The sequence below is a fragment of the Mobula hypostoma genome, chromosome 20 (assembly GCF_963921235.1).
Source record: "Mobula hypostoma chromosome 20, sMobHyp1.1, whole genome shotgun sequence".
Classification (NCBI taxonomy): Eukaryota; Metazoa; Chordata; class Chondrichthyes; order Myliobatiformes; family Myliobatidae; genus Mobula; species Mobula hypostoma.
In genome coordinates, this window is record NC_086116.1 from 23,974,332 (window position 1) to 23,992,807 (window position 18,476).

Consider the following 18,476-nt stretch of genomic DNA (forward strand, 5'->3'; position numbering starts at 1 on the left):
GCGGAGTGGGGTGGGGGGAGAAGAGGGCAGGTGTGATTCCATATTCAACTACACTTGATAAGTGTTATTTCAGTTCTTACAACAATATAGTTTAATTACAGACCTGGTAATGATTCAGATGTCTGATTTTCAGTAAATATTAATGTATGATTGGAAGTTAATCTGTTTTTTGTTAATCAAATAATTAGCTAGAATGTGTTACTACTGTTTTTCAGAACCTCGTTGACAAACGCGATAAGAAGACTGAGTAAACCAAGCATTTTTACCTTCTGCCTTCAGATATGTTCTGCAACAGCTGAATATTTAATTTGTTTTTGTTAACTGGATAATGGAACTGAACGTGAGTGAGTTTCTTGAGAAAACAATTGGGCTAATGGCTTTTTGACAAAGGGAGGATACAGTTTATTATGCTTTGCTGTGTTAATACATCAAAAATGGAAAGGTGGACAGTTAAGTTGGATTGCAACTCTTTCAGCTTTGGCTAGTAATAATTCAAAGTATTTATGAATTCAGGTTGTTAGTTAACATTTACATATTCTTAACCTGTAGAATATGTAAATGTTCTGTCTACTGCAATCAATTTTCAAAATTTGCTCATAAGCTATTTGAGTTGCCAGCAATCTTGAAAGATGGCTTTGTTTAATGAAACTTGATGCAACTAATGGTATAGGAGGCTGTAGTTAAGGGGTGAACTTTCAAGGATACTGACACTCCTGTGCTATTTAAACCTCCATTTTGTTTGTTGTAAACATGACTCACTTTGGAACTTCACTGTCAAAAATGAAGATGACGTTCTTTGATTTTTCTTTAACGAATGCACCAGAATTTCCAGAATATTGTTGGCACAAAGTAATATTTATCAATTAGTGCCTTCTCAATGGCCTTGAGATGCAAAATATATCACTTAGAATACCTTTTATTCTTGCATTTCAATCAGTCATCTCATGTAATTAGATTTAATATTTTCTTTGCCCATAACGTACAAGTAGTTTCATTTACAGTGAAGCCTTTATTAAAGCTCCCTAGGAAAGGAAGCCCTTGTGATGATGGGAGTTGTCAAAAACACAAGAGCTGCCAGTTTTATTGTACAAATGCACTTCAAATCAAGGAACTTAAAATGTGTTTTCTAGTGTTAGGCATCCTATGTTCGAGATATTTTGTGCTCGGTTTACTCCTGTAAAACTTGTGACTATTATCCAAGGAAAGATCAAGAATTCTGGATGAAAGTTTAACTGTTGGAATATTTAGTTTTTGTCTGATTCTTTGCAATTGAATATAATTCAGTGCAATAATCTAAAATTATTGCCACATTCCTTTTGGTGTTTACTTAGAAATATTTAAATTTAGTTTGATTGGAATTTATCTAAAAAAATTATTTTTAAAATTTAATTTGGGGAACTCTCACTCTGACCTTCTTGTTGTATGAACAACTGAAGTTGAAAAGGTATACTAATAAGTTTGTCACAACACATTTATTCTCTTCCTAATCCTTAAAATGATGTATCACTTCTCTTGCCCTCATCTGCATAATATAACAGGAAGAAACGGTTGCTGTGTTGGTTAGTTTGATAGGTAAAATAGTTTCATTTCCAAGGATCATAATTTTTCATAAAAACTACCCAGCCAACCAAAAATTGTTTGCATGTTAATTAACTTATTTTTTTTATACACATTGCATTTGGTCAAATGTTTTATGCTTGTACAATAAAAATACAAAATTGAATTTTAATTGTTTTATTGCAACAAATATAATATAGTTCCTGTAACCAAGGCATCCACATCCCACTGTTGATTTTTCCTTCCCAGTTTTCATTGTTGTAATACAGGAATATTACAGCATCAGTGGTCATTTGGGATTGAAACTTGGATGATGGACATTTCACCCAAGCCACTTAGTAGGTGGTTGTGAAAGAGTGCTGTAGATTTGATTGACGCATGCATGCGAAAAGAGAGAACTAAGCAGAATGATTAAAATATCTTTAAATCCCACTCTTTTATACATGGTCACACTTTCATTACTTCGATTCCTTTTTGAATGTGTTCACTTCACTTTTTCACATCTTGCCTCTTGGGTAGTGTGATCATACTACTTCACCTTTATTTATCTTTGATACTTCTCTAGTTGATCAGTTCTTCCATAACCAGCTCAATGCAATGCAATTTATTTTACAAGGATCCACTTCAGTAGAGCTAATTAAAAGTAATGTAACTTGCAAATAAGATATAAATGGAAGAAAATAATGATTCCTTGATTATAATTTTTTTTAACCAAATGCACTTGCATATCTACAACATGAGAAAGTTGGCAGATCTTGGAAATTTTAAGCAACACCCACAAAATGCTGGAGGAACTTAGCAGGTCAGGCTGCATCTATGGAAATGATTAAACAGTCAATGTTTCAGGCTGAGAGTCGCCTTGGGGATTGAGAAGGAAGGGGAATACACCGGGGGGAAAAGGTGGGTGAGAAAAAGGAGGATAGCTGGAGTTAGCTGGGTGGGCAAGGTCAAGAGTTGGAGAGGAAGGAATCCAATAGGAGAGGAGAGTGGGCCACAGGAGAAAGGGGAGGAGGAGGGGATCCAGGGGGAAGTAATAGGCAAAAGAGATAAAAGCTCATATGTGTTTGGTGTGGGGGGGGTGGTAAAGAGGAGAGAAATTGGAGAAATGGATATTCATGCTATCAGGTTGGAGGCTACCCTGACTGAATATAAGCTGTTGCTGCTCCACGTTGAGGGTGGCTTCCTCTTGGCACAAGAAGAAGTCATGTACCACCATGTCAGAATTAAATGTTGGGCCACTGGGAAGGTGTGCTTGTGGCGGATGGTGTGGGGTTGCTTAACAAAGTGATTTTCCCCAACTAGTTCTGCTAGATGGAGGTGGGTGGTGGTGGAAGGGAATTGGTCACTTCTTTCTTCAAGAAAGAAGTGGAGAGTTTTGAGGCCTTGATGGGGGACAGAAGTGTATAGAGACTGAACATCAATGGTAAAGATGAGGCAGTCAAGACTAGGGAATTGAAAGTTGCTGAGGAGACCCCAGATTGCAAGCCCCTCCTCTATAGGTTGCATGAGGATACTGTCTTGGATGCAACATCTAATTTCTGCCCCATCTAGGCCCTTTGCACACTGGTGCCACACTTTGCACATTGCATAATACCTAGAAAATTGAAATGTTGGATTAGTACTACCCAACTATTCTCATGAGTACGTGCAATTTCTCAACACATCTGCTCATCAAATTCAAGTTGATTATTGTGGGTGGGGGAGGGATCCATAATATAGCCTTTCCTTCAATAACCTCTATTTAGTTTATTGAGGTACGGCACGGAATAGGCCCGACAAGACAAGACAAGCCACGCCACCCAGTAAACCCCGATTTAATCCTAGCCTAATCAGGAGACAATTTACAATAACCAACCTTCCAACCAGTAGGACTTTGGACTGTGGGCGAAAACCAGAGCACCCGGAGGAAACCCATGCAGTCACGGGGAGAACATATAAACTCCTTACAGCCTGCTGTGGGAATTGAACCCAGGTCGCTGGAACTGTAAAGCGTTGGGCTAATCACTAAGCTACTGTGCCCTTTTTTAAGTTCTGCTCTCGTGTCCACCCTTATCAATAAGGCACCATTCCTCTGACATGCCTAAAGCATTGGAACTCCAGAACACTGAGTTGACAGTCCTGTCCTTCTCTCAGCCACAGTTCTATTATGGGCACAATGTCCCAATCTCTAGAGGTAATCCACGTCTTCAGTTTGTCCTCCTTACCAGTTAAACTACGCACATTGAAGTAGATGTAATTTAAGGCAGTGGCTCTAACTGCCCTGTTAATGTAAACATGCTGTTCTGCTTGCTAGGCTTAAACCTTGTGGTTGTTGGATGTACTCCCGTCTTCTCACTGACTAAGCTCTCTTGACCTTGTTTAAACCCTCCCTGGCAGCAAAGGCAAATTCCCCTGCTAGAGTATCACTTCCTTTGCGGCTGAAGTGCAGCTCATCCCTTTGTAGAGATTCATTCTACCACGGAAGACAATGATTCAAGAACCTGAGTGCCAGCCTGCATCACCAACTCTTCAGCCATATATTCATCTGTCCTGTCACTTTGTTCCTAGACTCACTAGCACGTGGCATTGGGAGTAATCTGGAGGTCACTACCCTTGAGATCCTACATTGTAGTTTCTTACCTAACTCCATGTACAGTGGATTCCAATTAATTGGGACACATTAGGACCTGTACATTTTGGCCCAGTTAAGTGGATGCCCCAATTAGCTGAAGTTTCATGGAAATACTTAAACAGATAAGGAAAAGACAAGATGCTCTTTAATTGAGTAACAAGTGAAATGCAGAACGTATTAGAAGGCTACCATTACAGGTTCGTCATATCCACAATGACAGGAAACCTGTTCGAGAGAGTTTTTAAAGTGGAAAAGCTGTTGCACTGAAGCAGTTACACTCTCTCGACCTCAAAAGTCCTGGTCATCAGAACTAGGAAAATCCTTGATTGCAGTGGATGACCATGACTAATTCAGTGCCTCGTCATGCCCTTCGCTCTTTATGGAGCATTGCAAAACCACCTTCCTGGCCATTGGATCTTAATATGGATCTCATCAGTCTGCTGGAGTTGACTTCATTTGTAAGGACAGGCATGTTCCTGTCTCACCAGGGTATGAGAACCACCAGCTATCTTCACCTTGTTTAGCCCGCCTGTTGAAGCAGTGTACCAGAGTGTGGTGTTGTAACATGCAAATAGGTACTTGGAACCACAGGTGAGAGCTGAGGACCAAAGCTAACATTCAAGATGATTGTCAATATGTTCCAATCCATTGTAGTCCCTAACTTGTTGTAGTGAAATCATTTCATTTTCATCCTTACAGTTTCTGCTATTTCCAAGTCTGAATGCTTGAAACCACAGTGAGCAAAACAGTTCTCAACTGACTTGCTGCTTATTTCTCACCAACTATCAGTGACCAAAAAACAAATCATTGCTTTCTGAACATGCAATTGAAGCTATTTTAAAACTGTTCGCTCTGAGCACGGTGTAGTGTCTAATGATGCTAGTTCAAAGCCGTTTGGCAACAGTCTACTGTCCCAATTAAGCAGCATAGTGTCCCAAATAAACGAAGGGAACCCTGTCTTAACACCAATATTCACTCCACGGTCAAAGTAACTTGGATCACATTTCTTCCCAATTCTGGTGTTCGGTCTGAAGAACAACTGAACCTCCTGACCAATCTGCAAGATCTTATGCATTGAGTTGCTGCCACATGATTGGCTGATTAGATATATGTACTAATGAGCAGGTGTAGAGATGTACAGTACCTAATAAAGTGGCCACTGCATGTACATGATACTGAGGCTTGAGGTTGTGAAGCCAGTAGGCACAAACTCCAGATAAGTTAGGTATTTCAGACAGAGATAATAATGAAAGCAGGGAGGAGGTTGGGCGGTGTGTTTTCAGGCTCAGTGTATTCAAAGCTTTTTCTAACAAATTTTTGGGCACTATTACTAAAATCAGAAAAATAGGTGGAAATTGAAAAAAAATGTAGAATATCAGTCGTGATCTTATGGAATGGCAGAACAGGTTTGATGTGCTGCAACTATTCATTATTTCTGTATGTACTCAATATGGTGATTTTTGAAAAGCTGATACAGCTTATCCAAATCTCTGCTGAAACATATTGATTACTATGTCACTCCATCAACTGCAGATTTGTTTCACATATTTCAAAAATTCTCATTCAAATTGTGAAGTTCAGATTCAGATTGGTTTATCACATGTACATCGAAATGTACAGTGAAATGCATTGTGTGAACAACCAACACACCCATCGATGTGCTGGGGGCAGCCTGTAGGTGTCGCCACACATTCCAGCGACTACATGGCATGCCCACCGTATTCAGCAGAACAACACAGAACACAATAACACAGAACATACCAAGCAACAACAAGTGAAACAAGTCCTGTTCCTCTGTCCCATCCACCCATGACAAGTGGTCTTCGCTCTCCAGTGTCCAGCGGACTTGTGGATTCACAGGCATTGGGCCTTCATCTTTCCCAGTGGACTTGCAGAGGTTCGCAGACTTGGGGCTATGGGCATCAGGCCTTGACTTATGGACTTCCAATTGACCTTCAGGCTTTGATCTGGTTTACGAAGACCTAAGGTTTTTATACACCAATTCTTAAAAGAGCACTTGTGCTTTTCTATTACAAGTTTCCCTACACTGGTGTGATCATAAGTTGACAAAAATTGTGACATTAAGTGGGGAGAGAGAAGGTAGGCATTGTATTGCAAGAAAGGGACAATGCATAACTTCAGTTCTCAACATGGCTAGTGTGCATTAAGGATGCATCTCCTATGTTATTTCAGATCCACAGTCAGTTTGCACATTGATTAGCATCTAACAGGTAGTTTTAGTCGGCAATGGATTAACCACAGGAAAAGCAAGGCCATGCTCTTTAGCAACAGGCCAATATCCTCTTCAGAATCAGGTCTGACTACCTGAAAGTGCTGGGAATCTGGTTCAGAGCAACTGAGGTGTGTAACAAGAATTGCCTAGCAGATTGGGGAGGTAGAAGCAAAAAATGGGTCTGCGGAAATGGGAGGGTCTTCTGTCAATACCCGGTAAGAACTTGGTTATCAGCTGTGATATGCTCTCAGGACTGCTGTACTTATCACAATGTGGCCTGCTTCTCTGTTATTAATCACGTGGGATGTCTTCCAGTTTACTTGAGGATCCACATTAGTGCAACTCCAATGGGTCAAGATGCACAACTCCCTAACGTTAGACGCAAAAGTGTACCCAATATTGCCCTCATCCTGGTGACTGCCTTCACATTTGGCTGCATCAGTCATTGTGTGAACTCAAGGTACATGGACACCAAGTGTCTCTATGTACTGAAATCCTACTTGTCCCTAGTGTAGTGGAATTTAGGCCTGGCCCCTCTACCACACAATGCCCTGGTCAGGTGGAAACTGCACTGCCTGTCCTTTGTGGGAGAGTACTCCCAAGTAAACATCTTTGACCACGAGTCCATCAGACAGTGGTCAGCATGGAACCTCCTGCATGACAAGGACGCTATGGATATGATGGAGTTGTTCCCTGAGTAGACTGTTCAACCCATATGGCAGAATGTCTCATTTCCAGAACTCACCAACAAGCACCACGATCTCACTTGACTGGTGGGGAAAAGTTCCTTTACAGACAACATGCTATCTCCAATGCATGCTGCCTTCAGGATGGCTGTGGTAGGGAAGAGGCTGTCACAGACATCTTTGCAGACCGTGGATTTGCAAAGAGAGTGTGGCGATGGATTCAAGGCTTCATGCCATGGTTCATCCCCGGCAGCTTTGTAACAGAGGACTCTCTAATCTTTGGGCTGTTCCCAGAGATATACAGGAGACAAGTGATCAAGTGCAGCTGGAAAGCCATCAACTTGTTAGTCTTTCAGCACAGCGAGATGTCTGCAAGGGAATACTGCCAAATGCTGTCGTCCATCTTGCACAGTAGTACATTCTGAAACATGCACTTATGCACTGTGCAGCCAATGCTAAGGACACAGTCTTGGATCTTGCACATAAAGGAGCAGAGTTAAGTGAGGAAGACTGTTAATTAAATGAAAAGGGTGTATCACCCACAGTGGGAGTTTGGGGGGGTGGGGCACATGAGTGGCATAGTGCTATGTTTAGTTTTTCTTTAAAAATAAGTTTACACTACTGAAAGTATCGACCATGAATGTATAAGGTTTTTACACTGTTTCTTCCTTTGTATAAATGTTTATTATGAATAAAGTATTTTTGGAATAAATAAAAAATACTCCCATGTTATTTCCAAAATCGTTTTCCAAACATCATACTTGGCTTTACCTTGATTCATCATCCTCACACAAAGTACCTTGAGTCAGGAGAAAATCTAATATAATTTCAACACTGCTTTCTGTAATGCAATCAATCTATATGTTATAACCAATAAACTTGCAAGTGCTGGCCATATTTGGCATATCAAGCAGCACCAGTGGGTGCATGAGACTATTCATATGACTGCAAATTTATCCCAATTGTCTCCCTGTATAATACACACACACACACACACACACACACACACACACACAGTGGCATGCAAAAGTTTGGGCACCCCAGTCAAAATTTCTGTTACTGTGAATAGAAGATGAACTGATCTCCAAAAGTCATAAAGTTAAAGATGAAGCATTCTTTTCAACATTTTAAGCAAGATTAGTGTATTATTTTTGTTTTGTACAATTTTAGAGTGGAAAAAAAGGAAAGGAGTACCATGCAAAAGTTTGGGCACCCCAACGGATATGTGCTCTCAGATAACTTTTACCAAGGTCTCAGACCTCAGTTAGCTTGTTAGGGCTATGGCTTGTTCACAGTCGTCATTAGGAAAGGCCAGGTGATGCAATTTTCAAAGCTTTATAAATACCCTGACATCAAACCTTGTCCCAACGATCACCAGCCATGGGCTCCTCGGAGCAGCTGCCAAGCACTCTGAAAATTAAAATAAATGATGCCCACAAAGCAGGAGAAGGCTATAAGAAGATAGCAAACCGTTTTCAGGTAGCTGTTTCCTCAGTTCGTAATGTAATTAAGAAATGGCAGTTAACAGGAACAGTGGAGGTCAAGTTGAGGTCTGGAAGACCAAGAAAACTTTCTGAGGGAACTGCTTGGGTTGCTAGAAAGGCAAATCAAAACCCCCATTTGATTGCAAAAGACCTTCAGGAAGATTTAGCAGACTCTGGAGTGGTGGTGCACTGTTCTACTGTGCAGCGACACCTGCACAAATATGACCTTCATGGAAGAGTCATCAGAAGAAAACCTTTCCTGCATCCTCACCACAAAATTCAGCATCAGAAGTTTGTAAAGGAACATATAAACAAGCCTGATGCATTTTGGAATCAAGTCCTGTGGACTGATGAAGTTCTATTTTAATTTCATCAGTCCACAGGACTTGTTTCCAAAATGCATCCGTGTTGTTTAGATGTTCAAAATGTGTACGGACCCAATTTTGATGATCCAATTTTTTTCCAGCACCTCTTTAAGGCCATGCCTAATCTGCTGACTCTAACATAATTGTAGGTGGAGACTTTAATTGCGTCTTAAACTCCATCCTAGTTAGACAACGTCCCCAAGTTTGTTCACTTAAAAATAGTGTAACACTTAATAATCTCATGCAATTGTATAACATAGTGGATATTTGGAGGCTTCTTAATCCCACGAAGGATTTTTCATATTTCTCAGCAGTACATAAATCCTACTCTAGTTTTGATTATTTTCTGTTAGATTCGAAATTGGTCTCATCAGTAGTCGGTTGCACTTACCATAATATACTTATATCGAATCATACTCCTGTCTCCCTTATACTCAAACTGAACCACAAAAGAGGTGAATATAGTTGGCGTTTAAATAATGCTTTGCTGAAGGATAGGGATTTTTGCTCTTATCTTTCAGATAAGATAGATCTATACTTCAGCACCAATGATGTGGGTGGTGTTGATGATTCCACTCTGTGGGAGGCCATGAAGGCAGTTATTAGAGGTTGCATAATAGCATATGAGACAGCAGGAAAAAGAAGATTCAAGAAAAGGTTAACTGAAGTAGATGATCAGTTGACAAACCTGGAAACTTCTTACAAAATGAACCAGGAAGCAGAATTACTTAATAAGATTACGGTATGAGTATAATTCTCTAATGTTCAAGAGTGTTTCAAAACTACTGACACAAGTCAGACAGAGGTATTTTGAGCTTGGTGAAAAGCCCCATATGTTATTAGCCCGTCAGTTAAGACAGATGCAGGCCTCCAGGGCCATACATCATATAAAGGCGAAAGATGGCTTCTTATTGACAGACCCGGTAAAAATTAATAAGTGTTTTGCGGAGTTTACCAATCACAAGGCAGTCTGGACGTTGAAGCTATGGAAGTATTTTTTGATAATCTGAATCTGTCCACGCTGTCAACAGATTCAGTAAATACACTTGATGCTGATATAAGCCTAGATGAGATCAAGAAGGTCATCTCTTCCCTCCCCAATAATAGAAGGCAGCAGGTCCGGATGGTTTTAGCATAGTATTCTTCATTTGGTCCAAAATTGTCACCTCTGTTCTTACGAATGTTGAATCTAGGACAGCTTCCAGATTGTCACCCACTTTATGTAAAGCCAATGTTTCTCTGATTCCAAAACCAGGCCGTGATGCCAAGGTGGTTTCATCATTCCACTCCATTTTGCTGCTGCCCATTGAAACCAAAATTCTTGGGAAAGTCCTGGCCAATAGGTTAAAAGAATGCATTTGTTCTATTATTCATCCAGATCAAACTGGCTTTATGCCAGGTTGACATGTGTATTTTAATTTGCATTGTCTTTTCAATATTTTATATACAAAACATGCAGAAGAGGCTGTAGTCATTTCATTAGATGCGCAACGTGCGTTTGACCAAGTGGAATAGCCGTATATGATGTTTGCACTTAAGAAATTTGGATTTGGACCGTCCTTCATTAAATAGATTGAGATAATTTATTCACACCCATCTGCTTCTATTATCACTAATCAGAATATTTCCTCCCCTTTTGCAATTCATCGTGGGACTCGTCAAGGCTGCCCCCTTTCTCCGTTTTTGTTTGCAGTTATCATTGAGCCGCTGGCTGTTAGCACCAGACAGGACCCTTTGATATCTCCCATTGATATGCTGGGACATAAACATCACCTTTCGTTATACGCTGACTATGTCCTTTTATATATCTCCAGTCCACAAACATCAATACCCGCCCTTCTGACTCTAATTAATAATTTTGGTAGTTTCACAGGTTTCTCTTATTAATTGGGATAAGCGAGAACTAATGCCAGTCACTGCAGTGGTTAATACAGCGTATTTACAGTCCATTCCCTTTAAAATAACTTATGATAATTTTTCCTATCTTGGTGCGACTATTACAAAAAACCCAGATGACCTTTTGCAAGTGAGTCGACAAAACAAAGTTGAGCAGGTTAAATGCAATATTGACTTTTGGAAAACCCTTCCAATTTCTTTGGTGGGGAGGGTTAACACAATCAAGATACTTATACTTATTGTTTATTGTCGCCAAACAATTGATACCAGAACGTACAATCATCACAGTGATATTTGATTCTGCGCTTCCCACTCCCTGGATTACAAATATTTAATATTAAAATATCAAAAATAGTAAAAATTGGCAAATATTAAAATTTTAAATTATAAGTCATAAATAGAAAATAGGAAAATGGAAAGTAAGGTAGTGCAAAAAAAAAAACAGAGGCAGGTCCGGATATTTGGAGGATATGGCCCAGATTTGGGTCAGGATCCGTTCAGCAGTCTTATCACAGTTGGAAAGAAGCTGTTCCCAAATCTGGCTGTACGAGTCTTCAAGCTCCTGAGCCTTCTCCCGGAGGAAAGAGGGACGAAAAGTGTGTTGGCTGGGTAAGTCGTGTCCTTGATTATCCTGGCAGCACTGCTCCGACAGCGTGTGGTGTAAAGTGATTCCAAGGACGGAAGATTGGTTTGTGTGATGTGCTATGCCATGTTCACGATCTTCTGCAGCTTCTTTCGGTCTTGGACGGGACAGCTTCCATACCAGGTTATGATGCACCCTAGAATAATGCTTTCTACAGTGCATCTATAAAAATTAGTGAGGGTTTAAGGGGACAGGCCAAATTTCTTTAGTTTTCTCAGGAAGTAAAGGCGCTGGTGGGCCTTCTTGGCAGTGAACTCTGCTTGGTTGGACCAAGTCAGGTCATTTGTGATATTGACCCCAAGGAACTTTTGACCTGTTCCACTTGTGCACCACCGATGTAAATTGGGTCGTGTGGTCCACTACTCCTTCTGAAGTCAACAACCAATTCCTTCGTCTTGCTGATGTTGAGGGATAGGTTGTTGTCTTGGCACCATGCCACCAGGTTCTTAATTTCCTCTCTGTACTCAAACTCATCATTACCCGAGATACGAACTACAATTGTTGTGTCATCAGCAAACTTATATATTGAGTTTGATGGAAACTTAGCTATACAATCATGGGTGTACAGTGAGTACAGCAGGGGGCTGAGTACACAGCCTTGTGGGGCACCGGTGCTCAGAGTGATTGTAGAAGAGAGCTTGTCCCCTATTTTTACAGCCTGGGTCCTGTCTGTGAGGAAGTTGAAGATTCAGCTGCATATCTGAGTGCTAAGGCCCAGGTTCTGGAGCTTAGGAAGCAGTTTATTTGGAATGATGGTACTAAAGGCAGATCTGTAGTCAATGAAAAGGAGCCTTACCTATGCGTCTTTATTCTCCAGGTGTTCTAAGGAGGAATGTAGGGCCAGAGAGATGGCATCTGCCGTTGACCTGTTGCTCCGGTAGGCGAATTGCAAAGCGTCGAGGTTGACCGGTAAGCTGTGGTTGATGTGTGCCATAACCAATCTCTCGAAGCACTTCATAGCAATTGATGTCAGAGCCACAGGTTGACAGTCATTCAGGCATGCCACCTTGCTCTTCTTCGACACTGAGATTATCGTTGCCTTCTTAAAACACGAGGGGATCTTAGACTGAAGCAAGGAGCAGTTGAAGATGTCAGCAAACACTCCAGCTAGCTCGCTTGCACAGGCCCGGAGAACCCGTCCTGGGACACCATCTGGGCCCGTCGCCTTCCTTGGATTTATCTTCAGGAAGGCCCTTCTAACGTCCTCCTCAGTGATGATGAATCCTGATGCCACCAGGTCCGGTTCATCCGGAGGGAGCAGGACGCTCCTCTTCTGTTCAAATCTTGTGTAGAATATGTTAAGTTCGTCAGGAACAGAAGCGCCACAGTTATTGATATTCCCAGCCTTTTCTTTGCGCCCAGTGATCTCATTTAGACCCTGCCATAGTCTACTGGCATCCCTCTGGTTAGCCTGGGTTTCCAACTTGGCTCGATATTGCCTCTTGGCGCCCTTAATGGCTTTCCGGAGTTCACGCCTGGATTCTGTGTAGCGACTGGCATCCTCGGACCTAAAAGCCACAGCTCCAGCCTTTAAAAGGGACTTGACCTCATAATTCATCCAAGGTTTCCGGTTAAGGAATACCCGGATCGTCTTGCGAGACATACAGTCCTCCTTGCATTTCCAAATAAAGTTCGTGACAGCTGAGGCATACTCATCGAGGTTAGCTGCCGAGTCCTTGAATACTAACCAGTCCACCGATTCAAAGCAGTCACGGAGGACCTCATCCGTTTCCTCCGTCCAACGCGACACTACTTTTGACACTGTGACCTCCCGCTTCAGTTTCTGTTTGTAAGCCGGGAGGAGGACTACGGCCTGATGGTCCGATTTTCCGAAGTGAGGTCGTGGGACGGAATGGTAGGCATCCTTGACTGCTGTGTAGCAGTGGTCAAGTATATTCGGGCCTCTAGTGGGGCAGGAGACATGTTGGTATAACTTTGGCAGCGCCTTTCTGAGTTTGGCCTAGTTAAAGTCCCCGGTCAAGTTCACTGATGTTGGCATACAGTATGTTCAGAGCACACTCCACGTCCGCCTGGGGGGGAATGTAGACCGCTGTCAGTATGACCGAGGTGAATTCCTGTGGCAGATAGTAGGGACGACACTTCACCGACAGGTGTTCCAGGTCTGGGCTGCAGGAGCTTGTCAGTGCCACTGTGTCCGAGCACCACGCAGTGTTGATCAGTAGGCAGACACCACCTCCCCTCGTCTTGCTCGAAGACGCCATGCGGTCCATCGGATGGATCAAAAATCCCTCCAGTCGGATGGCACTGTCCAGGGTGGCAGGGGAGAGCCAGGTCTCGGTGAAACAGAATACACAGCAGTTCTGCATCCCCCTGCAGTAGGTGAATCTCCCTTTAAGATTATCCACCTTGTTCTCTATGGCTTGCACATTAGCAAGTAGGATGCTGGGCATAGGGACCCTGAAGCCCCTCAGCTTCAATCTGACCAGCCCCCCCCCCCCCACTCCCCAGCTCTTTTCTCATGCTTCCTTGGTAAGTAGTGTATCTTTCCAGGTTTCCATCGATGCAGTGTTTTGTTGTCAGCTCTTTGATGTTGATTGTCTCGTCCCGCGGGAATTGATCGGCCTGTCGCGTCGTTGGACGCTCCATAACGGGCCGAGTAACGGGGGAGGCTCCGCTGCCACCTCCAGCTGCCGGGGGCCTGGGCTGTCGATTGGGTCGGGCCCCGAAGCCGACACTTAATCCCGGATGGCCGGGCTCCTGGCTGAAACAAGTCCTTAAGGCGAGTCACGGTTGCAGAGGCCTCCGCTCTAGCCGAGCCTCGGGCTCGATTTCCGAAGTCGGCGGCGGAGGCATCACTTCCGGCAGCTGTGGATGGCCACCAACGAGGCTTTACGGTGGTCGCTAAGGGGATGCGTCTGGGGCACCTGGAGGTCTCCGCCGTCACTTCTGTGTGGTCGTCTGCTCCGGAGAGGTGCTGGTCGGAATGAGCCGCGTCTCCAAGCGCTCTGGCACGGTAGCAGACCGCGGGTCTCTGGGGACGTGGTGGGCCTAACTGGTCGGGTCCAGGTGCGGTCCGGTGGTCTCCAGCTGGGTCAGTAGCTTCGCCAAGGTGCTGTTGATCTTGATCTTGCTAGTTTGGAGGTTTAGGAGGATTTCTCAGGTATAGGATAGTGGAGAGGGCAGTTTGCTCGGGAGAGCACGCGCAAAGTCGCCCGATACCGGCGCCATCTTCATGTTAATAAGATGATTGTACTGCCACGGTTTCTTCATCTTTTCCAGTCAATTCCCTGTTTTATTCCTCTGTCATATTTTGAGCAATTGGATTCAATTATTATACCCTTCGTTTGGAATTATAAAGCCATTAGAATTACTAAAAAAAACATTTGTCAAAGTCCAAGGAAGCAGGTGGTTTTGCCTTACCAAACGATAAAATGTATTACTGGGCTGCAGACCTGTCCATTCTTGCGTGGTGGAAAAAAGGCCCACCCTCTACCTCAGACTCGTGCCCAGCATGGTTACTCATAGAGCGAGTGCTTTGTAAGAAGACTTCCTTACGACAGACATCCCACCTCTCCGGGAAGTTCCGGGAGTCTCCCACATATCGATAGTGGCTCCCTGATTGCCTGGAAATTATATACGATATCCCGGAAATAGATTTTTTTTGAGAGGGAGAGGGAGAGTGAGCATCCTGATTGGTCTCTCTTCGTGCTAAGAGTGGTTCCCAACCATCGGGCCACGAGGAAACGATATGATTTGGCGATATGAAACGATAGGAGTCAGCTACACCTTTCCTCATTCCCTGTCACGCACTGTTGAATTTTAACGCACGCGAGGTCATCAGTGACCCGAAACGTGCAAAGGAATGGGTCGGTGACCCATTTGTGAATGTCCCTGGTGAATCATCCATGTCAACACGGGAAAAACATCATCTCCTCTAGCTTGTGAATGACGGTGGGCTGAAAAGTATGTTTGACGTAACATCTCTGCCTGCATTCTGGTTCAAAGACAAGGCTGAATATCCTGAGTTAGCCACAGAAGCACTGAAAACGTTGCTTCCATTTCCAACATATCTCTGCAATGAATGCAACGAAAACTAAACTGCGGAATAGACTGGACATAAGGAATCCCCTTCGAGTATCGCTGTCTCCCATCACCCCTCGATAGGACCGTGTTGTTGCAGGGAAACAAGCCCAGGGCTCCCACTGGTTCAGCGATATTGGTGTGGTGCAATGACTTTAAATGTTCATACGGGGAAAATGTGCGCTGTGTGTTTAATATCCAAACGTTACTCAAAATGTGATGATGCGATTGACTTATCACCTACTTTCTGGTTGTGATTAACACCCTCACCCCCGGTCGGCCGGTCCACAAGAATATTGTCAACATTAAACTGGTCTGCGTGCAAAAACGATTGCGGGCCCCTGCTAAGTAGACCTATCAGTTTTCTCTGTGGGCGGGCCTTACAGTCGACCACAAAAATAATGACAGGGTTGCTCGCTGCACTGTTTGCAACAGTGGCTTTTCTATTGCCCATGGTGGGTTAAAATGTAAAAGACATGTTGAGGTGAGTTTAACAGGTGTCATTCGTTCATTAGCATAGCTAATGTTATTTAAACTAGCTGGCTGGCTGCTAAGGAGCTACGCTATTGATGTCCTATTTGATGAGGCCAAACTCCCTGTAGACTTGCTTAAAGTTGTAATAGAATAAACATGATAATATAAGTACATATTTTAATGTCACATTTTCTGCATATACCCAACTTGGTTTACAGATTAGACAAAATCACTAAACAAAGTATTACATACACCCTTGGAGGTCGACCGTGGGGGTGGGTGGGGATATGGGGTTGCGGGGGGGCGGGGGTGCTACCTCCCTGAAATGAGTTTTTGCAGGGTGGGATGTCTGTTACCAGCTCTCCTTAATAGTCCCACTGCAGTTAATAAGTCACATTTTAGTAACAGCTTCGTGGTTGGCAGCACTATAAGAATTTGGAAGCAGATTCAACTACACATTAGGGCCCCAAAAACTTATATTGACACTCTGATTTGTGACAATCATTCCTTTTTGCCTGGCCTGAATGATACCGTTTTTTCTACCTGGAAACAGAGAGGCATCTGTAGCGTAGGTGACCTATATATTAATGGAAACTTTGCCTCAATTGTGCAGTTACAAGCAGTTTACAATATCCCTGCATCTAGATTTTGTAGATATTTACAAATTTGAGATTATGTTAGGAAATATATACCTGACTTCGAAGTTTTAGACAAACATGAGTCCCTGGAGGCAATAAATAAATTTGATCCTGTTACTTGTAGTGCGGTATCCTATTTTTATCAGATCCTACATAATGGAGCTCTGGTGAATACTGCAGGTCTTAAGCAGGCATGGGTGGATGAATTGGGTATAGAACTGACAGAGGAGGTCTGGGATGAGTGTTTAAAGAGTATATATGATTGTTTGGTCAACATCAGACACAGACTTATACAGTTTAAAACAATATATAGACCTGAATATTCCAAAGAAAAGTTGCACAGTTTCTACCCTGATGTTTCACCAATTTGTAATAGATGTAAATCTGTGAACAGTAGCTTGTCACATTCATTCTGGTCATGTTGTAAGCTTTATGCATACTGGAAAACTATTTTTCACTGTTTCTCTGAGGCTTTTGGGAAGTGGTGGGAACCAGACCCGCTGATAGCCATCCTTGGAGCAACAAGCTCCCTACCTTCAGCCAATAAGTATGAAAAAATGGCTGTATTGTTTGGAATGGTGATTGCTAAGAAGTTAATCCTGCAAATGTGGAAAATGGACTCTGTGCCTACGTACGATCTGTGGCTGAGTGAACTGGCAAATAGTTTACATTTGGAGAGACTGAGACTATGTAATGAGGACAGAGGGGACGTGTTTGAAAGGATATGAGACCCTGTATTGGACTTTCTTACAGGGTGAGGACTGAGGTTTTTTGGTGCAGTGCACCTCTGCTGTGTATGTTTACTTTTGCCTTTATATTTTTCTCCCTTTTGCTGCTCAATATTTAATTTGATTTTGTTAAGGTCATGGTTTTTGTGGATGTGCTGTATTTTTTGGGGTTTTTTTGTAATACAAAAAGAATATATATATAAAAAAAATAGAACTTTTTGGCCGCAATAAGCAAAGGTATGTTTGGAGAAAAAAAGGTGCAGAATTTCATGAAAAGGAACACCTCTCCAACTGTTAAGCATGGGGGTGGATCGATCTTGCTTTGGGCTTGTGTTTTAGCCAGTGGCATGGGGAACATTTCACCGGTAGAGGGAAGAATGAATTCAATTAAATAACACAAGCAAATATCACACTGTCTGTAAAAAAGCTGAAGATGAAAAGGGGATGGCTTCTACAACAGGATAGTGATCCTAAACACACCTCAAAATCCACAATGGATTACCTCAAGAGGCGCAAGCTGAAGGTTTTGCCATGGCCCTCATCGTCCCCCGACCTAAACATCATCGAAAGTCTGTGGATAGACCTCAAAAGAGCAGTGCATGCAAGGCGGCCCAAGAATCTCACAGAACTAGAAACCTTTTAACATAACTGAATTCTTTAACACCTTAAGTATAAGAGAGTTGATTCAGGAACAGCTTCTTTCCCTCTGCCATCAGATTTCTGAATGGACAATGAACCCATGAACACTGACCTCACTAGTTTTTTGAACTACCTATTTAATTTAACATGTGCAGTATAAACATCCAAGAGGACCATAGGGGTTTCCATCAGGAGCACTGTTTACACAGGGTCTGTAGTATTATTAAGGATCCCACCCATCCATCCAGCATCCTCTTTGAATTTCTACCATCAGGCAGAAGGCTGGTCAAAACGAGAATGGTCAGGATGGGGAACAATTTCTTCCCCCGGGCCATTAGGCTTCTGAACTCACTGCCGCATTGTATACAAAGTGTCACTTGTTAATGTTCTCTGTACCTTACAATATTTAATTTATGCACTTTAGTCGTTTATTTATGTGTAACCCATTGTAGATTTTATCCTTACTTATGTGTTATGTGTG

At 42.7% G+C, this 18,476-nt stretch overlaps 2 protein-coding genes across 2 annotated transcripts in view; both read left to right on the top strand.

The window, feature by feature from the left end:
* Positions 1-2,337, top strand: part of dus4l (dihydrouridine synthase 4-like (S. cerevisiae)) — a 56,729-nt gene extending 54,392 nt beyond the window's left edge. The window contains exon 13 of the mRNA XM_063072551.1: positions 216-2,337. Coding sequence (XP_062928621.1) covers positions 216-251 — 36 coding nt within the window. The 3' untranslated portion in view covers positions 252-2,337. The remainder of the gene's footprint in view (positions 1-215) is intronic.
* An 11,618-nt stretch (positions 2,338-13,955) lies between these two features.
* slc26a4 (solute carrier family 26 member 4) overlaps positions 13,956-18,476 on the top strand; it is a 106,396-nt gene continuing 101,875 nt past the window's right edge. Inside the window, exon 1 of the mRNA XM_063072554.1 lies at positions 13,956-14,527. The gene's annotated coding sequence lies outside the window, so the exon portion shown is untranslated. The remainder of the gene's footprint in view (positions 14,528-18,476) is intronic.